General features: G+C 35.0%; 2 protein-coding genes across 2 annotated transcripts; both read left to right on the top strand.

The window, feature by feature from the left end:
• Nucleotides 1–12614: 12614 nt before the first annotated feature.
• Nucleotides 12615–15931, top strand: LOC131071293 (BTB/POZ domain-containing protein At5g41330). The gene is made up of 2 exons (XM_058007086.2): nucleotides 12615–13611; nucleotides 14618–15931. Exons 1-2 carry the CDS (start codon nucleotides 13097–13099, stop codon nucleotides 15558–15560), a joined length of 1458 nt encoding a protein of 485 aa, XP_057863069.2. The 5' UTR covers nucleotides 12615–13096; the 3' UTR covers nucleotides 15561–15931.
• A 4330-nt stretch (nucleotides 15932–20261) lies between these two features.
• Nucleotides 20262–23597, top strand: LOC131071295 (BTB/POZ domain-containing protein At5g41330). Its single transcript, XM_058007088.2, has 2 exons — nucleotides 20262–21253; nucleotides 22288–23597. The coding sequence occupies exons 1-2, from the start codon at nucleotides 20739–20741 to the stop codon at nucleotides 23228–23230; spliced, it is 1458 nt and encodes a 485-aa protein (XP_057863071.2). The 5' UTR covers nucleotides 20262–20738; the 3' UTR covers nucleotides 23231–23597.
• Nucleotides 23598–25231: the final 1634 nt, after the last annotated feature.

Raw genomic sequence — 25231 nt, 5'->3', positions numbered from 1 at the left:
ATGCAACCCCATAATAGATTAAAACAAATAAGCTACTAGGACACATGACTACAATTTCAGAACTTGAAGAAACATTAGTATCACATAGAATTACATTTGTATAAATTTGGCAACCATGACACAAATATCTCAAGTTGGAGTAGATATTTAACTATTATCAAAGTGCCAACAAACATCAACATTATACAAACAATCTTGCCATGGTCATATGATGAAACATGGATAGTTGTTGTTGCATTGAAGAGATGTGTGCAATACACAAATGCATATTGGAAAGGAAGAGTGCGCCCAAACACTATTATGAATGCTCTCAATGTGTTGTGCAAAATGACACCATACAAAATGAAAAATGTAAAATTGAACAAAAATTAACATGAATATTTGTACCCATTATAAGAATAGGCACCTAGCATTGAGCCTTCATCAAGTGACGATGACAATGAATTTGACAATGCCATGGAGGTTGAAACAAATACCTTGATACATGGATTTACTAATTCAATAACTATGCATTCCCTTCAAAACAACATAATAGAAATTGCACCATCAAAAGAAAAACAACCCCTAGGGATTTTCCAAGACAACTATGCAAAAGAGATGAACTTATCGACACTGTTTTTTGGTGAACTACTTGATGTGAACATTGCAAAAATATTTTCATACTAAAAATTTACTTAGTGGGAATTGAAAAATTCATATCGAACATTTTCCTATCATACCACTAACTTGTTTTTAAAATCTATCAAAATACTAAATGGCAAAATATTTTCTTCCATATTCGCAAATGAAAATTGAAAGGCAGAACATTACTAGCAAAAGATGTCAAGTACAAACCAAATCTTGAAAAAATATTGCAATTAGATATTGGATATACAAATTTCCAAAAAAAAATCACTAGATTACTTGCAATATCTCAAAAAGAATGTTTTTGCAATGATACGACAATTAGGACCACCAACACCTTTTTTGACATTCACTAGTACAAAACAAAATTGGACTCCATTAGAAAAACATTGGAAGAACTGTACATCTTACATTATACAACCTCAAAACAAAGCCACCTTGATTCATCTCCAGACACTGACATTTTCTTTTTGATAAAAAATTATCCAACCATTTGTACCCGCTATTACAAATACATAATTAATGCAATGAAATAATTACTATGTTCAAATAAAACATTCTTCAAAAAGGTATTGGACTACTTTTTAGTTACAAAATTTCAAAGTCGAGAGAATGAACATGACCATTTCATGCTATGGATTAAAGATGCACCGGTCTATGGGAAAGACAACAATGCTAGCATTGCACACTCTGTGGACAAATATATAACTTGCAATATAGAAATTGCATTGAACACTCCGTAGACAAATATATAACTTGCAATATAGAAATTTTAGATGATCAAATAGCTAAATTACATATACATCATCACACTAAACAATGTAGAAAGACAAAGAAGAAAAAGTGTCAATTTGGTTTCTCACAACTGCTAATGAGAGAAGCAACAATATTTGAACCATGCATTGGAAAAAACAAGACAATATGCATTCCCCTGAAAAACTCAAATCCATTTTAGAAACTTGAAGTTACGATTCTTCTATGTCCATTGTAGATTTCCTAGTGAACATAAACATGACCTAAGAGGAATACATCCTAACCATATAGTCTACATTGCTTAGGCCAACATTGTTCTTGAAAAGAAGGCCAACTCAAATATGGAATAATTCATTTGCAACCCACATTCCATATCTATGGCAACCAAATATTGATGCACAATTTATTCTCAATGCATATGTTGCAACAACATATTATAGCTCTTACATGACAAAAACTAATAACTCAATGACAACTGATCCATTCAATAATATATACACAGACATCACACAACATAATATTTATTCCATAAAGATGATAACAAAACTTGGCAATGCCTTGATCAACTTACAACAAATGTTTTCTCAACAAGCTGTACAAATTGTGCTTTCACTTCATTTTAATTATAGTTCACATAGATGAAGATTCATAGATAATTTTTCTTTTGACAATCACACATTTATTTTAAAGAAATTTGATCTTTTGAATAATGAATTAGATGAATCACAAAATATTGCTTGTCAAACCTTGATTTATAATTCCATTGCACATCTTGAACCATTAGCCATTATTTGTCTAGTGGAAGTCACAAAATACACAATAGCAAAAGGAAGTTTAACTCAATGAGCTACACCACAAATTTTCAAGTTTATCAAGTACAATAAACCTAATGATATTGAAAACTAAGTACTATAGAGAGAAAATTTTGCAATATATTTATTTTTCCATTGATGAAAACACATTGAAACAAGGCTTCAAAACATGGCAACGTGGTTTTTCCAGTAATGAAAAAACAATACAACTTAATGAAGGAAAGTATACATACAATGTAAATGAATTGTGGGGTGATATGGACAATGCTATTAATTATGCCTATCTTGAAGATGAATACTATAAGGGTGAACACAATATGAAAAAACTAAATAGCAAAGATAAGGAAGAATACAACTTGGAACTAGATTTAGAAACAATGTGTATACCAGAAAAATATTAAGGTCATTTGAGATTGCTACACATCTACACTTACTTGACAACATAGAATATTACAATGCTCATCGAAATTGAGCAAAGATCAACAAGCTATAGTGAAGGACAAACATTGAATAAACAATCAAAATGTCTTAAGCCACTGTATTTGTTCTTAATAAGAGGTGTCAGCACAAAGAAAACCTTCATTGCAAAAGCAATATATCAATGCTTTCTTCACATATACAATAACTCAATTGATAGTGACCCAAACAAGATAAAGGGCTTGTTACTTGGATACATAGAAAAATGACTTACAATATAGGAGGCACAACCTTGCACTCTGCACTCCTCATACCATTTAACAAATCTACTTCTATTCCCCTAAGCTTAGAAATATTAGATGCATTGACAAAAGAATATAAACAATTGTGTTTAATTGTCATTGATGAGATCTCACTAGGTGAAGCAAGATTGCAATGCTGCATAGCTAAAAGATTGTGTGAAATAATACAAACACCAACTAAACATTTCAGTGGCCTAGACATTGGTTTTTTGTGGTGACTTCTACCAGGCAGACCTTATACATGACTGTCTAGTGTTTCAAGCCCCAATAATGGATTTTGACCTAATGCCATATGATTTGTGGGAATGGAATATCAAATGTTACAATTTAAAAATTATAATGAGGCAAAAAGATCAACTCTTTATTTCTATCCTTAACAAAATACGCATAGGCTTTGAAACTGAGGATGACATAACATACTTGAAGACCAAATGCTTATGCTCTCCACCTATAGACCCAATATTCTCTTTTCTCTTTTACAAAAAAGGATTTCAATGCACACAACCAAAAGATATCATTCCCTCTTCTCAGACAATTAATTACAATTAATGTAATTGATGAACATGATAGCTCTGATCACATAGAACAATTGTACAAGCATTGTGCAAATTTGGCAAATCAAATAATGTTAAAAAAATGACATATTGGTTGAGATCTATGGCGAAAAATATGATATACATAATGGTATTGTTAATGAATTAGATTGAAGATTCAAAGCATATAGGGAAAGTACCAATATAGATATCATTTGGGTTGAATTTCATGATCACTACATTACAAAACATCGAGTTGCAAAATTACCACATTTTAACCGAACATATGTTGATAATGGATGGCTAAAAACTCTTTTGACTTGCAAGACCACTCCAAAAAAGAGGTTTACACCAAAAAAGTACTATTAGAAAATAGTTTCCATTGCAATTAGCATGCACTTGAACGATAAATAGAGCACAAGGACTCACTATGCATGGTCTTGCATTTGACCCTTTCGGTGTGCACCAATATGGGACAACTTATGCAACTTCGTCTCGTAGATCAAGCATTGAGATACTATTTTTGTTGAGCCATCTAATGACAAAGAACTTTAACGCAAAGGCAACAATTATATATGAAATGGCATATGACTCGAAGCAACTACTAGTTGGACTCTTCATAATGGCATACGTTGCAAAGAACACACATCACGTCTTATCATATCTGTATTGAATACTCACCATTTGGAAGCCCATTAAGAAGACATTTTACGTGACAAAGACTTAATGTGATCAAACATTGTTTATCTACAAGAAACACACTTGAAAACATCAATAACAAAGAAAAAATATTACCAAACTACAATTGTTTTGCAACATTCCATGTTCATGGCATAATGACTTGTATGACTAAAATATACATGTGTTGAACACAACACCTTTAACATTTGAAAATGTTGAAGCACTATTGCTCTCACACATACTTCATAGACAGATACTTTTCATTTGTAATCTCTATGCCTAACTAACAACAAAACTTACAAATATCATAGCAATTATCAGTGGCGCAATGGAAATAGCTCCTAGTCAAAGCCTTGTTTATATTGCAAGTGACTTTTAACATTGGCATATCCAAGTGCTCAAGAACTGTATAGATGTTTAAAAAACACATGCATATGCACAACTTGCACTTGTTAGATGAACAATAGATCCTTTGTTGAAGACCTTTATTAATCACACATGGACAAACAATAATGCACATACAACTAGATTCAAAGGTTAGAATCATATTGGAGTGATCATGACATTCTTGCCACTCACATAGACAACATTGTCTAGTCATGTTATGGACATTGCAAGAGATAAACATGAATAGTGATTCCCCTTGGCACAATGTGTAATTTTTTGCTTATATCATTTCTTTCCTCAATAATACTATTGTAAAACATCATTCATGCTATGGTCCACACTATAAATTCATATGACAAAATCTAACATGGACATTATTTTGTAGGCAACTTGAAAACATGAATACCAATCAAGCCACATCATATGGAGAAAAAAAAGAATAGAGTATCTAGACAATACAAACAAACTCCTTGCCTACACAAAATTGCCTTAACCATTTCAATTGGGTAACTATCTTGGTTCTTTGTGTTCCTCTATATGTTCTTCTTTTGCGAATAATCCACAAACATCCATCTTATAGACTGGGACCTTTGCAACCCATTGGACAAAATTAGAAGATGGTAAGACATGTCAATACTGTTGGTTCAGCTGGTTAATTGATACTTTTGTATTTTGCATAAATTAGCCATCATTGCATAAATATGAATGTTTTAATTTTGTAGATGCCTCATCAACACATGCAAAGCCTACAACAAGAGACTACTTTTTCACAAGAGCACATAACAAAACAGTAAAACATGTCTACTAGATCCTAAACAAATGAAAACTTATACCATATTATTTTGATTAAGTCTGCGAGTTTAAATCTTCCATTTGATTTGTTATAGGCAAATGTATAGGATCAAATGAAAATATATACTCTCTTACAACCTACATACACAAATAAGTCAAAATAAAGAAAAGTATCAATATCAAATACTTCATTTGCATTAAAGTTGTTACAGTTGCCTTTTGTATGCTTGTACAATTTGTATCTGTTTCATTGGTCAATATATGCACACCACTCTCTAAAAATCACTTAAGTTAGTTGATTATTTGTATATCCAATGACACTTTCGATTCTTTGTGTTGGTAGATAGGATTTTATGTCAACGACTCGTTATATTTATGTATGTTAACAAAGTATTTCAGGTTGTCTAGATCATGCACTATTGTGGCACTAATATGTTTCCTCATCTTATTTTTGTAGATGCCCCAAATATATGGAATCTAATAGCCAAGATCGTACTAGTCAACGAGAACATATAAGAAAACATTAACACATGTCGATTGTGCTAAGAAAATTCAAAATTTTAGCATATTTCATTCATTTTATGACCTCTATAAGACATAAAGTAACATTGAAAAGGAATATCAATGATTTTATTTTGTAAATTCCTTAGCTTATACTTCTCCATTTTGCATAGATGTGCAACTATTGCATTAATATGAATGTTTTGATTTTGTATATGCCTCAAAAACATGGAAATCAATAGGCAAGATGTTGCTTCTCCACAAGAATAGACAAAAAAAATGGGAAAATATGTATACTATGCTAAATAAATTGATACATACCATATTTTGATAAAATCTATAAGCTACAACTCCTTTTTTGATTTGTTATAGCTAAATGAGCAACATTGAACAAAAAAAAATCCTCTCTTGTAGCTTGAATACACAAATAAGTCAAACAAGGGAAATGTATCAATACCAAATACTTTGTTTGTGATAAATCTGATTTAGTTTTCTTTTGTATACTTCTACAATTTGCATTCCTTTCTATATCACTTTTGTCAATTGATTGCATTCTTTTCTAGACACCACTTGAGTTAGTTGCTTATTTGTATTGCCCATGACACTTTTGATTTTTTTTTCTGTAACTAAATGGACTTTTAACTTTAAGTTAGTCAGGAGGTACTTATATGTTTTCTTGTGTTCCTTCTCTAGATGCCCTAAAAATATGAAATTAAATAGGCAAGAAAGTGCTAGTGCACAACTACATATAAGAAAATGGTAAAACATGCCCATAATACTAAGAAAATTCAAGCTTATGCAATCTTTTTCTAGATTTCTATAACTGACACCGTTGTTCTCCTTTGTGATAGCCAATTGGTCAGTAAAAAACCACACAACACAATCTCTTCTAGACAGAATACACAAACTAGTCAACCATTCCAGAATTATTGATCTCAAATTCTTTGTCTACCATAGCCTTTTGTAATTCATGTGCTATACTTGGTACTTTTTCCTTGAACTTTTGGAGTAGATTTTTTGTTTTCCATGTTACATTCCACTTCAAGTTACTCTACAACATTCTCTATGCAAGTAGGATGCTAGAGTTTCCCAAATAATTTTAGAAAAATAAAATAACTTGTTTCTTGTTGACGTCAAGAAATTCATGACCTATATACCTTTGTTCAAACTATTATTTTTAATTTTGACAAATGGTAGATTTGATATTTTTATTCTCATGGTAATGCTCTTTACTTTGTCCTTGGAAATCCTTGGTAATTTGGATATTTTGAAGGGCGTATCTCAAAAGAAGTAACATAAATATCTTGGGACAAACTTTAACAACAAGCTTAGTTGGAAAACCTACCAAAAAAGAACTTTGGAAGGATCTCGCACGTTTTGCATTACAAAATAGAAGTAGACGTTGATTTATAGAATAAGAAAAATATTTAAATTCAATTTGGGTTATTAGTATTTTGGTGGTGCTTCATGGGTTGATTTATAGATTGGCAACACTTTGAAATATAATGGAGACAAATAGAGAGGATTTTTTTAATATTAAAGATAGTTCACCAAAATACATCATATGCGCTTTTCACTGTTTGTCTATCCGAATAATATATCACTCACAACGACTAGTTACAAGAGTATTACATGATCAACAGACAACCAAAAATAACGAGTACATCATCAAAATTACGTGTCATTGAAAGTTCAAGTCAAACAACTTAGGAGAGTACGGGTCATCAATCCCATGACCCAATAATATTGAAAATAGAAAGGATTTAAAAATTGTCTATGCAAATTGAAAATAAAAACTGTATTAATGGGCCCTTGGTGATTCAACATAAGCTCACCATCATAAGGGTTGAGGTCAAAATCATGTGTGAGAATCCTATTTGGGTTGATATCCAACCAAAAATTAAAAAATAAAAATAAAATAAAATCTTGATTACTTTATGAAGTTCTTCTCGTAGAAACATAACACCACATCAAATGGATGAACAAACAAAATACCATCTTGCATGTATGCCAAAATAATAATAATAAAATGAAATATATGTATTTCCAAATGATAATTAAAGAAATGAAATATTTGTTATAAATATGTTGGTAAACAAATTTGTCATTGCGGTTGTTTATTTGAAACTGACCGTTGTCTAATGAGCAGTGACAAATGTTCTAGCAGTTGGAGAGATTGGAGTAAAACCACAATCTTCCTCTGCGTTTGAGAGGGGCAACTCCTTCGTATGATAGTGGTATTTAGGATTTTTGTGTACTTTCTGAAAATACATAAAGGAGAAAACATAGAACTTAAACAAGATTAATAATAGAAACCCTACTAGAAGTCATACGAATACCAAGTAGGATTCTCTAAATGATAACAATTACAAAAGGGGTCATCGCCAAATAGGTTAGTCATGCAACGATGATGAAAGAAGTACGATAAACCTCGACATACGAAGAGATAGGTTGTACTAGCACATGCAAGTCAAGATACCATGAAATGATGTGTTTCATGAATATATTTCACCAATACAAAAGGGATTACTAATTCAACATATGAGAAATTAGTAACAATAACTCATGAATACATTCAAGGCACACAAACTCAATACATTCTTCATTATTCTTTTTGAAAATATACAAGTTCAAAAACCCCTTAGTACAAAGGTATGAACATAAAATGTTCTCACTTAGTTTCTCTACAAAATTCTGCAGAGTTTCCCCTCGACGTGAAAGTCTCTCCTTTTACAATGCAAAAGCCTTATATATATAGGCTAGAGAGAATATCATAACTACCTTGAATAACCACCCGAGGTAATTAGTTAGGATAACTAGCTAAGTCAGCCACTTAGGATAACTACCTAAGTTATTACTTCTAGTAACTACATTTTAGAAGCAACTTAGGATTTACCTAACTTTTACAAAAATAAAGCTCAAATTCTAACTTGTGGTTACATAAGTGACATAATCACTTTTACAAAAGAGCATCTTGAAACGTAAAACTTTTGATAAAACTTTCAAGTTAGGATTGCAACGAGGTGCTTATCCAACTTCATCTTCTTCATTCACCAATTTCCTCATGACTCGAACCTTGACTCTTATACTTGATTTTGCACAAATGTTCAAGAGATGAACATAATCCACATCGTTTGTAGAACGAACTCAAGGAGGAGAGTTGTTGCATATACTCTTAACCTTGTATTGTTATGTGATATACGAGCACCAAGTAGACACATTCACACAACCAGCATAGGTTTTAGTGACAATTTGATGATGAAGTTCAGAGTATTGTGAAGATAGCTAGCATTGCCGAGAGGGTTAACCATAGACACATAATGGTCAATCATAGGCCTCGTACAATAAGTAGAAATGATGTGTTGAAGTATGTCTGACTCTCATTCATTAAACCTTCATGACCACGTGCACATGTACAAACAAACTTACAATGTTAGAATGCATTCCAAAGTGCTTCATTTAATCAAATATTTTAAGAGCTTCCTTGTACAATCCATTTGATGCATATCCTTATTGTCTTCATTTGTAATACGAACTCCTGTGTTTGTGTATATGATCTGCCCTCTATAGAAAATAAATGTTGCATATATGTGAGAACGTCTTTGCGAGCAAAGATTGATATAAAGATCTTTAACAAATGTATTTTCTGCATATCTTGCAATCATTACATTCCATCAAAGGACATCGTTTCAAGCCATTATGTCAAACAAGCAAGGTATTCTGTTGATCGCTTGATGTTTTGCTTGCACTTTAACTCTTTGCCTTGTCTAAGCTTCCACGTTCTGCATCTCATGACTTCCACATTCTACAGTTCAAAAACACGTCTTTATGTCAAACATTTCACGTGCATTGTTTATGCCTACACATTCTACAACACCGTGTTCTGGAAAACCCTTCACATGTATCGTCTATGCTTCCATATTCTACATTTCTACAAACAATTCACAACATTGTCTTTGCTCCCATGATTTGTAGTTTGCAAACACGACATGTGTATTGTCTACTAGAGCAGCTACAACTACAATATCTAACAAAATTCCTCTATCCTTTATGCTTTGATAAATGCCCGTGACAGGTTCGACAACTTCCACATTGGTTCGTAGGTAGAGAGAGTGCAATGCTAAGGTTGTGAAATGCGGCTTTACACCTGCCAATTGCATTAGTTTGGAAGATTCAAACATCCTTTAACAAATGTACTTCATGAGTTGCCTGCAATCATTGCCTTTGATGGGGTGACATCGCTTTGAGACTTTGTTTAGTACTGCTCACGGTTTGTCTCAACTTCTACATTCACCACATTATTTTATCAAACAATTTGCAACTTTTTCTATGCATTTACGGTTTTACCATACTTCCACAGTTTGCAATCATGTCTTCCAGAGCAGTTGCAATGACAACATCTGGTGAAATCCCTCTATCTTTTATGCTTTGATGACTGTCCATAACCTGATCAAAGCTCCCATTTAAAGGTTGTGTAATTCGGCCTTACATCTGCCAATTGCACTTGCATTCTATCAAACAATTATCATGCACGTATTATATCAAACAGTTCACATGCAATGTCGATGCTTCCACAATCTTTGCCATGCTTCATGATTCTGCCTGAGCATTTTGTCAAATGTCACGTGCAATGTTGATTCACCATGCTTCACGATTTGCAGTCATGCGGAATTTGGCCTTACACCCGCCCATTGCAACATGCATATCCTGCAATCTTTTCACTTCATTCCTCGAGATGACATCTCTTTGAAGCACTATGGTAAACACTTCATGTGCATTGTCTATGCTTTGATAACTGCAATTGCAACATTCTGCCAAATGTCACGACAGGCTATGTTCTCATGACTTGCAATTCATGTCTTCTAGAGCAGTTGCAACTACAACATCCGATGAAATTCCTCTATCCCTTTTAAGCTTTGATGAATGTCAATAACCTATTCACGAGCTCTCATTTTTGTATGGATGGGAAGGATGGCAGAAGAACTTGTAGGATCAAATTTGCATCATTAACTATATCGTCTTTGCTTCCACATTTTACATATTCTGTAAGCCATGAGACTGCATTTCGTTTGAGGCACACTGGCAAACATTCCATGAGATAACATTTATTTAAGCATCTTTTATTCAACTTGTGAAAAAGGTTAAGGATGCTCCAAAACAGAACATTTCTAACCTTTTTTATGTAACTCATAAAGTGGGCCCACAGAAGGTTAGAAAATAAGGTTAGAGATGCTCCATTTTGGAGCAATCCTAACCTTTTCTTTTTGAGGTTATAAATTTGGGTTAAGAATGCTCGAAAATAGAGCATTCCTAACCATTTTCTCTCAAGGGCTATGATTTTGACTTTTAGGAGCCATTGACCACGAAGAGGGAGAAAAGGAGATGAGAGGTATTTTTAAATAACTTTTTCCCCCAAAATGATCTCAATAGGAAAAATAGAAACCGATTTAAATTGTTTTAAAAAAATGATTTAAATATTTCCCATTTAAAATTCAATACCCAAATTTAGGAAAAAATGACCATAACTTTCAATTGGTAAGGAGTTAGGCTCTGAAATTTGAAACATATGTTGATGGTAGGGAAATGAGAAATACCATCATTTATTCCTCATGGTGATACCTAGGATGAGAGATTTTAATAATTTGTGAGTGAGGGACATCAAAATTTGAAAGTTTAAAGTATGGCAAACTGTGAATTGGGTTCAAGCAAAAATTGGTCATATGGTATAAAATGATGCTTAGGACATGTTCACAAAATGATTTCCTTCAATTCTTTGTAATTTTCAAAACTCATCCATTTCTCATATTTTGACTGACAACGACCTTGGATCACATGCTCACTCATTTTACATAGACACATATTTGGGCCTTCATTCAACACTGGGACCAATTTGAAGTTCAAATTTTGGGTATGTCAAATATGGGGCTACAAAATAAATTCCACTATTTTGTGTGACAATATTTATTTCATACACTAACATCACAAAAAGATTTGTATAAAGACAAACATCACTTTTAGAAAGTAAAGATACTCATAACCCAAATAAAAATTAACTCAGATAATCTTTAACAAGAATACAAAATGTCTTTCACAACTAAAACATTTATAAGATAAGACAATTTCTAGACAAAGATCAAATTGCACTTGAAAAGACAAAACAATTATTTTGCATTTATTAATTAAATTAAAAATCAGCAATAAAAAGATTGCCATCAATATACAAAACATATATCAAACATATTATCCCTTAATTTGACTCCATATTAAAAAAATATTACATTAAAATATTTATTAAAAAGACATTTTATTTTGAGATACCAAACTTAAAATATCATTCATACCATTCACACAAATCCATTACAAAATCTATCTATCTATTCAGTTAAAATACCCCAACTTTTGTTTTTATTGATTAACTCAACAAGAGTAAATGCGACCATAGAATGTCGTCGGTGCTACACGAATAAAACATGGCCAGTTCAATAACAATATAAAATAATAATAATAATAATAAACGTGGTCCACGTGGTACCGAAACTGTCTCGAATATTTACCGAAACTGTCTCGAATATTCTCCAAGCAAATAGTTGAAAGGATCCCAAAAATTAAATAATAATAATAAATATCCCACCTTTAAAACCTTTTTTATTTATTGGATGAAGCAAATTAAAACGCAAAGAACCCCGAAATAAAAATTAGGTTGAAAAAGTCAAAGGTGCCTTTTGACGGCTGCTAATAACCGTAAAAGCAACCCAAAGAAAAACAAATGATCGTCCAAATGCCATCATAATTGAAATCTAGAATAAAATTTGCCCCACTTAGCTCTTGCGTACACGCACGTGAGCTAGACAACACCACCAGGAATCCATTCATCTGGTGCTGTGTATCCATCCACCCACCTGCGGCAAATGCATATATACAATGAATATATCACACTTTTGCAGTTGCATCTGCAGGCTTATATAAATTTCTGCCCTGCACCGCATCGTGAACATTTCCTCTCCTGCTTCTCATTGAATATATAGCCGTATAACGTATATGCATTGAGTATATCTCAGCCCTGCAAACCTCGTTTCTGGCAGCATATATACCTACCTTGAGCTCCTGCTGCACAGTGAGATTAGCTCCGTGACGACTATATACACTAAAATCCACTCTTGTTTGTGGTTAACGCACTGAAGTTTTCTCTCCATATTGGCTATTGTAAGTGGATATTATTCTACACTCCATTTGCACATTTACACATTGAGTATCCATCCTTTCTGGTTGTATAAACACATAATATACTTCCAAGATGCCTCCATCAGTGCCTCAGTACCAGGGCAGCGTGACCCCGGTGGACGCCCCGCCGTCATTCGCCCCGAAGGCCATCATTGCAATTAATGTTGGGGGAACAATTTTCCAAACATCCGCTGCTTCTTTATGCAACGCCGATAAGGGTTCGATCCTCGCCAGTCTCCTACACACCCCTTCAATTCCTCTGAAAGCTGAAAACCCTGCATTCTTTGACCGCGACCCGGAACTCTTCGCATTTCTGCTTTCGATTCTCAGGACCTTCAAAAAACCTGCTTCCGTGGACGACCTTTTCTCTATCAGCGACCTAATTGCAGAGGCCGAGTATTATGGAGTTTCAGGGGCTTTGAAGTCAGCAATGGCGGCTCCGCCACTTGACGGACTCGACATGAAGGACAAATCCGTGCTTCTTTCCAGCGGGCGTGATTTTCCCTCCGCTCTGTCCGCTGACAGAGACGACGGGTCTGTGATTGTCTCGCACGGCAGCAAAATCTCCGTTTACGATTGGGCGCTCAGGTGAATATATTTGAGTTTTGAACAGTGGGCGAATATTAATTTGAGAAAAAAAATACTTAGAAGATACAGAGCTCATAGACTGGCATCTTTTTATTCAATAGTTTGAATTTTGGAAAATCCCTCAATTTATTTCAGTTTCACCAACAGAAATTCCCAATTTTCCTTCTCTTTGTGTTAAATTCGCTGAAATTTCTTTTATTTCCCAGATTTTGTCTCTTTTCAAAAGGTTCCTTGCATTGATTCCCCAATATTCCAATGCTTGGAGAGATTCGGCTGTTTTTACTTTCTTTCCTCAATTTCTTAATCTTGGAGAGATTCATGTTGATTTTTCCATTTTTCTTTTCCTCTCCTCGTGGCAAATTCCCCAATTGTCATGTATTGCAGGAGATTCCTTGTTGAATGCCCCAGGTTTCCTTTCTACAAGAGAGAGTATGAAATTCTCCAGTTGTTTTTTTCTTCGAAAAATTTTCGAAAAATTTCTTACACCAAATTTCGACATTCTCCAGTCTGATATTCGATATTGGGAATTTCGAACCTAGGTCTTATAATATGGATAGACATTAATGTAGAAGTAAATCCACAACAGGAGGAGGATATGACAGCATATAACATGCTATTGTATATTATGGAACCTCTAGTTTATAACAAACATTCAGGCAAGGGGATTAACAAAACATTTTAACTGTTAAAGATTGTATTCTTGCTTTAGAGGAAAAGCTCAGTTCTCTTAGTCGATTCAATAAGTTTCTTAATAGACCAAAAGATCTTATAAATGTCAAAAGCTAGTTTCCTTTAAGTCTACCAACTAAAGTTGTTCAGTTAAGCATTCCTCTTCTTGTTGACAATTAAAGTTTTTTTGTGTGCATAGCTAGGTTGAAATAGTTGTTGTTTTCAAGCTAGCTTTTGGATTACAGAGCTTCTAATGTGTATAATGACATTAATTTTTTTTTTCTCACAAATATTGTCTCTGTGGAGTAAACTGACACATTTGATGCCCTTTTTTCAGGAAAAATGGAACTCTCTTAACCCAATTTAACTGCATAGATACCCTATCCAAGATTTCTCCATCAATTGCTGTCGCAGGAGCTGTTGATTTCCCAGGCCTCCATGTCTACAACTTGGATAAGAAAATTCATTGTGCAACTGTCCAGTGGGAGATTGAATCGCCAGAGGTTCGGCTCTATGAGCCAACCGTTCAGGCTGCAGAATTTTGTCCCTCCAATAATGTGATTTTTAGCAGTTACGAATCCAGCAGGAAGAATGCTCACACGATTCTGTTAATTGATGTTGAATCCTTCCGCCCCATGGCAGAATTGGGACGTCAGATAGGATTTGGAGGCTCAGAATCATCACCTGCCACTAAGTTGGAGTGGATAGGTTCACACAATTTACTGATGTCTAGTAGTGTTAGTGGTGGCCCATTCGGTTACAGGTCAGATGTGAAGTTGTGGGATATCAGGTCACAGAAAATTGTCTGGGAGTGCCGAGAATCAAACCCGGGACCTGCCGTTCATCAGGCAAAATCAGACTTTCTTTCCGATTGTTTTGCTGATGTGACAGTTAATGAGCAATTTGGCAGCATATTTAAATTAGGTGTGAGGAATGGGGGCCTTTTTATGGTGGATTTGAGGCAGCTCAACAACAGTAATCCATGGGTGGCATTGGGGGATACAATTCCAGGTGTTGGAGGGGCACAGAATAGGATTTTGGGGTATGGAAAACAGGTTTTTGTTAGCCGGGGAGGGGATATAGAGGCATGGTGTGAAGTGGGTCTGAAGGAGAAATCAAAGATTCTAAGGAAAAATATCGTGGATAATAAGCAGGGCAGCGAGAGGATAACAAGAATGACAGCAGGAGGGAACAGACTATTTGTTGCTAGGAAGGGTTTGCAGGGTGTTGAAGTGTGGGATAGTTTGAGATCAAAGGCTGCAAGTAACAGTCTTGTTTGAGAAAAATTTTCAGTTTCAGTGTTGGATAAGGGAAAGTTTTTCTGTGTTGTATCATATAAAGATAGTTCACTGTGCTTTCACAAACGTCGCTTACAATGTTCAGAGACTTGGTTGGAATCCGTTTCTCTAAATTAAATAGGGAGGAGGGCGTTGTAGGTCAAGTCTCAAATTGAAGAATTCAATTTTATTCTTTATTTTGTAATGTAATATATATGTTTCTTTTGATTTGTAAGCTGTTTGTGGTATAATTTTGCAAGCCATTACAGTTTTAGTGTGCCCAACTGAACAAATTTCATTCTCCAATTCTGTAATGTAATATAGAGCTTGTTCATTCTCCAATTCTGTAATGTAATATAGAGCTTGTTTTTGAATTTTGGCATATTACAGGCCAACTGTGCCCAATTGACCAAATTCTATTCACTGTTTCTAATTGAAAATATGCATAGATTTTAGTTTGGGGTATTCTGAATCAATAATGCCAATTAACCAAAGTTTAGTTTCATTCTTTAATACTCTTATTTATGTATACACAGTTTTTGATATTGATGTCTCTTCTTTTTGCTTACAAGTATTGAATTTTTATTTTCTTTGTAGCTCAGTGTATCTTCTGTCAGAAAATGGTCCTGGCAGCATATTGAAAGCATTTGGAAAAGAAGAGCATTGGGTCCTGTTCTATTATTTTGATTAGGGTCAAAGGCATTTCAGGAACGGTGCCCTATTTACTAATGTGTATTCATTATTTGGGTAGTCTAAGTTTGTAGGAATTTAACAATGTGTATTCAATATTTTTGTCTGTTGTAGAAAGTACTTGGGGAGCAAGTTTTGCTACATATCCGGGGAGAAAGAAGTTGGAGCATGACATGAAAGTGGAAATGGATTCTTTGAATGTAACTCTTTGATTGTCTTAAAACACTAATGTAAGGAGATGGATATCCAAGTTAACAGTAGCAAGACCAAAATTATAGTCCTCTTTAATCAAAAGAAAATATCACATTAATTTTTATTTTGAATGGTGTATCTCAAAAGAAGTAACATAGTGCAAATATCTTGGGACAAATTATAACAACAAACTTAGTTGAGAAAATTACAAAAGGAGAACTTTGGAAGTCTAGAGAGCACATTTTGCAATATAAGATTAGTAAAATATTTAAATTCTATTTGGGTTATTATTAATTTTGGTGGTGCTTCATGGGTTGAATTTTAGATTGGCAACACTTTCAAAATAAAATGGAGTCAAATATGGATTTAAAAATATGCAAATTTAAAATAAAAACTTTATCAATGGGCTCTTGGTTTCACAAAGGATCAAGACTTGTTGAGTTTAAGGCACCAACATTATAAGGGATGAGGTTAAAATCGTGTCCCATGAAACTTTGGTAGAATGGATATTCCGTAGTCCTTGGCTTTCAACCGAAGATGTTTTATCCTTTTTGGATTGATATAAAAACCCTCCAACAAAAAAATATAAAAAATGTTAAAACTTCGTTTTTTTATGAAGTTCTTTTTGTAGAAACATAACACCACATCAAATGGATGAACAAACAAAATACCATCATGGACACATGTCAAAATAATAATGAAGAAGCCAAGGATGGAAGTGAGTCTAGTTCAGAGGAAGGGGAAGGAGAAGATGACGACGAAGAGCTTGTTGGGGAATGGTGCTACACTTTTGACTAGGATGAATGGGCTCATATGTTCTCAGATTTTGACGAGGATGATGCTTCTCTCCTTGATCTATAAAGGGAGGTGCAGAGAAATGTTGCTTTGGAGTGTGGGAGGGACATTGGGAATGATGGGTTCCTTGCCACTGGTTCAAGCCTTATGGTGCGCAAGTTACTAGACATGTTGGTTCCTTCTGGGTCCAAATTTGGTGATTTGGGGCTTGTTCTTAAGAGGGGTTTTCTTCTACACTCTCCTAGACTCCTTGCAATAGTGGCAGATGCCCCTGGTTCTTCCTTTGTTGCCAACATCGTGTCATTCTCCTCCTGTGATGTGGATGCTAGGGTTACAAGTGTTGGTGTTGGAAATAAGCCACACCCAGACCAACGATGGCTTGGTCCAAGACGGGCCAGTAGCTCAGTGGGAGAGCACTCCAGCAACGTATGGAAGGTCCTAGGTTCGAGTCCTAGTTTGTCCATGTCTCAACATGGTATTAGAGCCAGGTTCAGGCTAGGAGCCCCAAGCACACGAGAGGTGTGGCTTAATGGGGGGTGTTGGTGTTGGAAATAAGACACACCTGGACCGACGATGGATTGGTCCAAGAGGGGCCAATAGCTCAGTGGTAGAGCACTCCAACAACATATGGAAGGTCCTAGGTTTGCTTACTTGCTAGCCTAAACAATGATGTGGCATATATGCCTAATGTGGGTTCTTGCTTAAGAACTACTGTTGGGGTTACTGTGCCTAAGACTACTACGAGAAATAGGTTTGAGGCTTATTTGCATCCTACCCGTGGTTGTCCTTCTATGCCTAGTGTAGAGGCTTCACCCCTTGTTGCTACTCCTGATCTATTTCCAAGGGTTCCTTTAGATACTAGTGAACCTGCTCTAGTTGGGTTTGTTAGTATGGAGACCGACTTTGGGGCTCCTGGTACAAAGTATTGGCTTGGGAACTGCTTTTGCTGCCAAGGCTATGGAGGAAAGGAAGATTATTTTTGTCTTTGATTCTCTCTTTGTAAAGATGATTGCACAGTTTCAGAACTTGTTGGTTGGGATATTTTGCACTTATCGACCCAACATTGATGTTGTTCAAAGATGGGTTTTCCAAATCTAAAAACTAAAGGGTTAGGCAAAGGTTTTCTCTATGTTGAATAATGTTTTGTTGTTATCATTGTCCTCTCTTGAAGATTGCTTTAGAGTCCTTTAGGATGGTCCTTGGTTCATGGGGTCAAATGAGCTTGGTCTAGAACATTGTTCCTAGAGGTTTAACCCTTCAAGTAATAACTCCTTCAAGTTCCCTATTTGGGTTTGTTTGTTGGGCATGCTTTTGGAGTGTTGGGATGAAGATATTTTCATGCTTATTGCCAATACCTTTGGGCAATACTTTGCTATTGATATGTTTACCAAGCTCAAGAAACATTTTTTATATTGCTTGTTGAAAAAGACTAAGTGCTCCCTTCTCAGGTCAGTTTATCTTCCAAACTTGGAGAACTTGGAGCTTGGGCACAATAGATTGATTTTGAAGACTTTTCTGTTGTAAACTGGGCAATGCCATTGCTAATTGCTTGAGTATCATGGAACATTGGAGAAAAAAGTAAGTTATGCCTATTGTTGTTGAGGAATGTTCCATTTCCCGTGAAGTTTTGTAGAAAGATGGAAATAGGGGAAAAGCTCCTATAGAAGGCACATCTACGAACCTCTCTTTAATAGTCCCTGGACTAGTTGATGGTTCTGCTAGTGTTCTCTCTTGTTCCAAAAAAAGATGTATTGAATTATTGGATCCTTGTTTGAGGATGAAGCAAAAATCATTGGATCAATTTGGCTTCAAACCACCCCGAGTTTGGGTTGGTTGGTTGTAAGGTTTTGTAATTTTTGTCTTCACTATCTCTCTTGTATTCTTTGTTGTCCAAGTTTATGTGCTCTTAATGTGCTTTTGATGGCTTGTTATAGTTGCCTACATATTGTTTGTCTATAAAATCAACAGCCTTATTTTACTATTTATTAATATAAAAAACATTAAAACATATAAATAAAAATACCAAGACAAAAACAAACACCCATAATGTCTTTCACACAATTAAAACATTTATTAGACTGTTGTAAATGCCATCTTTCTTTTCTTGATTTGTCTGACTTCTTCCCTATATTATTCTCTACTTTGACTCCATATTAAATAAAACTTAACTAATATTAATTAAAAAGACATTTTATTTTTAAATAGGGAACTTAAAATAACATTCATTACCATTTACAGAAATACGTGACAAAATCTAAATTCCTATTCACGTTTTCTTTTATCAGCTCAATTTAATAAGAGTAAAGGCGACCATAAAATGCCGTCACTGCTGCCGAATAAAACATGACCAGTTCAATGACCATATTAATAATAATAATAATAATAATAATAAAATGTGGTCCACATGGTCCCCAAACCATCTCTTTTGACTGATGTTTGCAGAAGCTTCTACGAATATTCTCTGGTTACCTCCAAGCAAAGCCAAAGACTTGAAGGCAACAACGGAAAAATTTAGTTGAAAGGATCCCCAAAATTAAATAATAATAATAATTTATAAAATACTTTTTATTTTTATGTGTAAATTTAGAAATTTGTTATAATAGATAATTTTTTTTAATATTTTGATATTTATTATAAATAATTATTAAATAATTATGATTTAATCTTAATATATAATATAAGATTAATATATAATATAAGATTCTTAATATTTATTATAAATATATATTAGTTTAAAATCATTCTAAAATAAAACATAATTATTAACAAAATTATCATTAATTTTTCATTATTTTTAATATTATTTTAACAATTAATATTTTTCTTACGACGTCAAAAATGGAAGACATTGAAGTGACTAACCGCAGGAAAAGATCCCACCTATAAAAACTCTTTGTAACAAAAGTCCAAATGTTTAGAACCCCTAATTAAAATTAGGTTTGAAATAGTCAAGGGTGCCTTTTGACGCCTGATCACAACAGGAAAAACCACCACAATTGAAATCTAGAATAAAAATTGTCACACTTTCCAGAAGCTCTTTTGCGTACACACACGTGCGCTTGACGACAACACGCAGAATCCATTCATCTTGCGCTGTGTATCCATCCACCCACCTGCGGGAAATGCATATATACAATGAATATGTCACTCTTCTGCAGTTGCATCTGCAGGCTTATATAAATTTTTGCCTTACAGAGTGCATAGTAAATACGTTCTCTCCTCCTGATTGAATATATTGCCGTATTGCGTATACGCAGAGTGTATCACAGCCCTGCATAGCTCTTTTCTGGCAACATATATACCTACCTTGAGTTCCTGCTGCACAGTGAAAATACCCCCGCCACGATCATATATACACTGAATATCCATTCTTGTTGGTGGTTTATGAACTGAAGGTTTCTCTACACATTGGTTGTTGTAAGGGTTGTCTGAGTATCCACCCATTGCATACACATTGAATATCCATCCTTTCTCGTTTGTATAGACACAGCGTATACGTCCAAGATGCCTCCATCAGTGCCTCAGTACCAGGGCAGCGTGACCCCGCTGCACGCCCCGCCGTCCTTCGCTCCGAAGGCCATCATTGCAATCAATGTTGGGGGAACAATTTTCCAAACATCCGCTGCCTCTTTATGCAACGCTGATAAGGGTTCGATCCTCGCCAGTCTCCTACGCACCCCCTCGATTCCTCTGAAAGTTGAAAACCCTGCATTCTTTGACCGCGACCCTGAACTCTTCGCGGTTCTACTTTCAATTCTCAGGACCTTCAAAAAACCTGCTTCTGTGGACGACCTTTTTTCTATCAGCGACCTAATTGCAGAGGCCGAGTATTATGGAGTTTCAGGCGCTTTGAAGTCAGCCATGGCGGCTCCGCCACTTGACGGACTCGACATGAAGGACAAATCCGTGCTTCTTTCCAGCGGGCGTGATTTCCCCTCCGCTGTGTCTGCTGACAGAGAGGACGGGTCTGTGATTTTTTCACATGGCAGCAAAATCTCCGTCTACGATTGGGCGCTCAGGTGAATATATTTGAGTTTTGAACAGTGGGCGAATATTAGTTAGAGAAAAATAAATACATAGAAGAGAGAGCTATTAGACTGGCATCTTTTTATTCAAGTAGTTTGAATTGTGGAAAATCCCTCAATTTTATTTCAATTTCAGCAATAGAAATTCCCAATTTTTCTTCTTTTTTAGAATTCATTGTGTTAATTTCCCTAATATTTCTTTGTTTTTCTCCAATTTTCTCTGTTTTGAAAAGATTCCTTGCATTGCTTCCCAACATTCCTATGCTTGGAGAGATTCCTCTTCCTAAATTCACCTGTCTTTCGTTCCTCATCTTGGAGAGATTCACGTTGTATTTTCCATTTTTCTTTTTCCTTCTCGTAGCAAATTCCCCAATTTTTCTGTAGTCCAAGAGATTCCTTGTTAAATGCCCCAGGTTTCCTTTCCTCAAGAAATTGCGTCAAATTCGCCAGGTTCTTTTCTTCGAAAAATTCCTTACATCAGATTTTAATACTGGAATACACTCACACACAGGGCTCTAATCTGTCGGATTATTGATACTGGGAATTTTGAACCTAGGTCTTACATATTGATAGACACTGATGTAGAAGTAAACCCACAACAAGGAGACGGATATGACAGAATAAAACATGCAATTGTATATTAGAGAACCTCTAGTTTATAACAAACATTCAGGCAAGGGGATTAACAAAGCATTTTTAACTGTTAAGATTGTTTTCTTGCTTTAGAGGAAAAGCTTATCTTTCTTAACCTATTTAATAAGTTTCTCAATAGACGAAAAGATCTTATTACTGTCAAAAGCTAGTTTCCTTTAAGTCTACCAAATAAGGTTGTTCAGTTAAGCATTCCTCTTCTTTTTTGACGATTAAAGTTCTTTTGTGTACATAGCTAGGTTGAAATACAATTAATTGTTTTCAAGTTAGCTTTTGGATTACAGAGATTCTACTGTGTATAGTGACATTAAGCTTTTTTTTTTCACAATTATTGTCTATGTGGAGTAAACTGACACATTTGATGCCCTTTTTTTCAGGAAAAATGGAACTCTCTTAACCCAATTTAACTGCATAGATACCCTATTGAAGATTTCCCCATCAATTGCTGTCGCAGGAGCTGTTGATTTCCCAGGTCTCCATGTCTACAACTTGGATGGGAAAATTCATTGTGCAACTGTCCAGTGGGAGATTGAATCGCCAGAGGTTCGGCTCTATGAGCCAACCGTTCAGGCTGCAGAATTTTCTCCCTCAAATAATGTGATTTTTAGCAGTTTTGAATCCAGCAGGAAGAATGCTCACACGATTCTGTTAATTGATGTTGGATCCTTCCGCCCCATGGCAGAATTGGGACGCCAGATAGGATTTGGAGGCTCAGAATCGTCACCGGCCACTAAGTTGGAGTGGATAGATTCACACAATTTACTGATGTCAAGTAATGTTAGCAGTGGGCCATTTGGTTATAGGTCAGACGTGAAGTTGTGGGATATCAGATCACAGAAAATTGTCTGGGAGTGCCGGGAATCAAACCCAGGACCTGCTATTCATCAGGCAAATTCAGACTCTCTTTCCGATTGTTTTGCTGATGTGACGGTTAATGAGCAATTTGGCAGCATATTTAAATTAGGTGTGAGGAATGGGGGTCTTTTCATGGCGGATTTGAGGCAGCTCAACAACAGTAATCCATGGGTGGCATTGGGGGATACAATTCCAGGTGTCGGAGGGGCACAGAATAGGATTTTGGGGTATGGAAAACAGGTTTTTGTTAGCAGGGGAGGGGATATAGAGGCATGGTGTGAAGTGGGTCTGAGGGAGAAGTCAAAGATTCTAAGGAAAAATATCGTGGATAATAAGCAGGGCAGCGAGAGGATAACAAGAATGACAGCAGGAGGGAACAGACTTTTTGTTGCTAGGAAGGGTTTGCAGGGTGTTGAAGTATGGGATAGTTTGAGATCAAAGGCTGCAAGTAACAGTCTGATTTGAGAAAAAATTTCAGTTTCAGTGTTGGATAAGGGAAAGTTTTTCTGTATTGTATCATATAAAGATAGTTCACTGTACTTCCACAAACGTGGCTTAGAATGTTCAGGGACTTGGTTGGAATCTGTTTCTCTAAATTAAATAGGGAGGAGGGCGTTGTAGGTGAAGTCTCAAATTGAAGAATACAATTTTATTCTTTATTTTTTAATGTAATATATATGTTTCTTTTAATTTGTAAGCTGTTTGTGGTATAATTTTGCAAGCCATTACAGTTTTAGTGTGCCCAACTGAACAAACTACGTTCTCTCAAATTGAAGAATTCAATTTCAATTTTATTCTTTATTTTGTAATTGAATATATATGTTTCTTTCAATTTGTAAGCTGTTTGTGGTATAATTTTGCAAGCCATTACAGTTTTAGTTTGCCCAACTGAACAAACTCCGTTTTTTAATTCTGTAATGTAATATACAGCTAGTTTTTGATTTTGTATATTACAGGCCAAGTATGCCCAATTGACCAAATTCTATCAGATGTTTCTGTAATGTAAAATATGCCTAGCTTTTAGTTTGGGGTATTCTGATCAATAATGCCAATTAACCAAAGCTTCATTCTTTATTATCTTATGTAAGTATACACAAGTTTTGATATTGGTGTCTCTTCTTTTTACATACAAGTATTGAATTCTTTTTACTTTGTAGCTCAGTCTATCTACTGTCAGAAAATGGAGCTGGAAGCATATCAAAAGCATTTGGAGAAGAAGAGCATTGGGTTCTGTAATATTTTGAGTAGTGCATAAGGCATTACAGGAACGGTGCCCAATTTAACAATATGTATTCAATATTTGGGTAATCTAAGTTTGTAGGAATTTGTTGTATATAATATAATTTTGTCTATTGTCAGAAAGAGTTGTTACAATAAAAACTTGGGGAGCAAGCTTTGGTATCTGGCCAGATACTAGCGTGTGATTGTGTTCTAATTTGAAGAGGGAAAGGATCATTACGGGTCAAATTGGCAATTGAACAAGTTTGAACCAATTATTCTGTAATATAAAAATACATTTGTGACTTTTAATTTAGAAGCTTCTCTTTTTGTATGTGCACAGAATTTTTACTGTTACATCTCTTACATATTGTGTCTATTATCAGAAAGTGTTGCTGAAAGCCTATTAAAAATTTAGTGGGAAAGCAAATCTCTTTGAATAGAAACTGGCATCCAATTCTATTCATTATTGAAGATGGGAAGGGACACGGTAGATATACTGCCCTTTTGAACTATTCTTTTTGAATCACTTAGTTGCTTCTGGATTTGATTGTTAGTATCTTTTTTCATCAAAAAAACATTTTGGATCACACTCTGATCCATCATCAGGATGAAATTGAAATAGAGTTCCCTCCCATGTAGAGTATCGATTAATTTTATCAAATTTCCACAAAACATAACTGAATCACTTAGTTGCTTCTGGATTTGATTGTGTGTATCTTTTTTGCATCAAATCAAATCCAGAAGCAACTAAATGATTCAGTTATGGATTGTGGAACTTTGATAAAATTAATTCCTTTTTATTTGCCTGATGTAAATTTACCTATTGGTCTGGAAGTGTTTTTCATGCAAGAATTTATTGTATCAATGCATCATAGCTACTGTGAGAAGAGCCAATAAATTATAACGTGGAACCAAACTATCAAGCAAGTGGTAGTCCTGAAGCTATTTTCCGAGATGATAATCATGAAAACTAGTCTATAATAAACTGTAGTGGGGGAGGAAAGTTATATTATCCACTCTAGCTGCTAATGTAGAAGAATTAACTAGAATTGAGTCTCAACCAGTTAAACCACAACTTAGGTAAAACCATGTCTCTTTCCTCCCTTTTGTGGGGGAGTAGTGCTTAGTCAATCTTGTAACTCTATACGATCAACTTGCCACATTTCATATCTCCAATAACCTAAGAATGTGGCTCTTCTGCAACAAAATCTTGAACTTTGACACTTAAGGTTGCAGAGTCTGAAG

This window comes from Cryptomeria japonica, chromosome 8 (genome assembly GCF_030272615.1).
Source record: "Cryptomeria japonica chromosome 8, Sugi_1.0, whole genome shotgun sequence".
NCBI lineage: Eukaryota > Viridiplantae > Streptophyta > Pinopsida > Cupressales > Cupressaceae > Cryptomeria > Cryptomeria japonica.
This window is presented reverse-complemented; position numbering and strand designations above follow the sequence as displayed.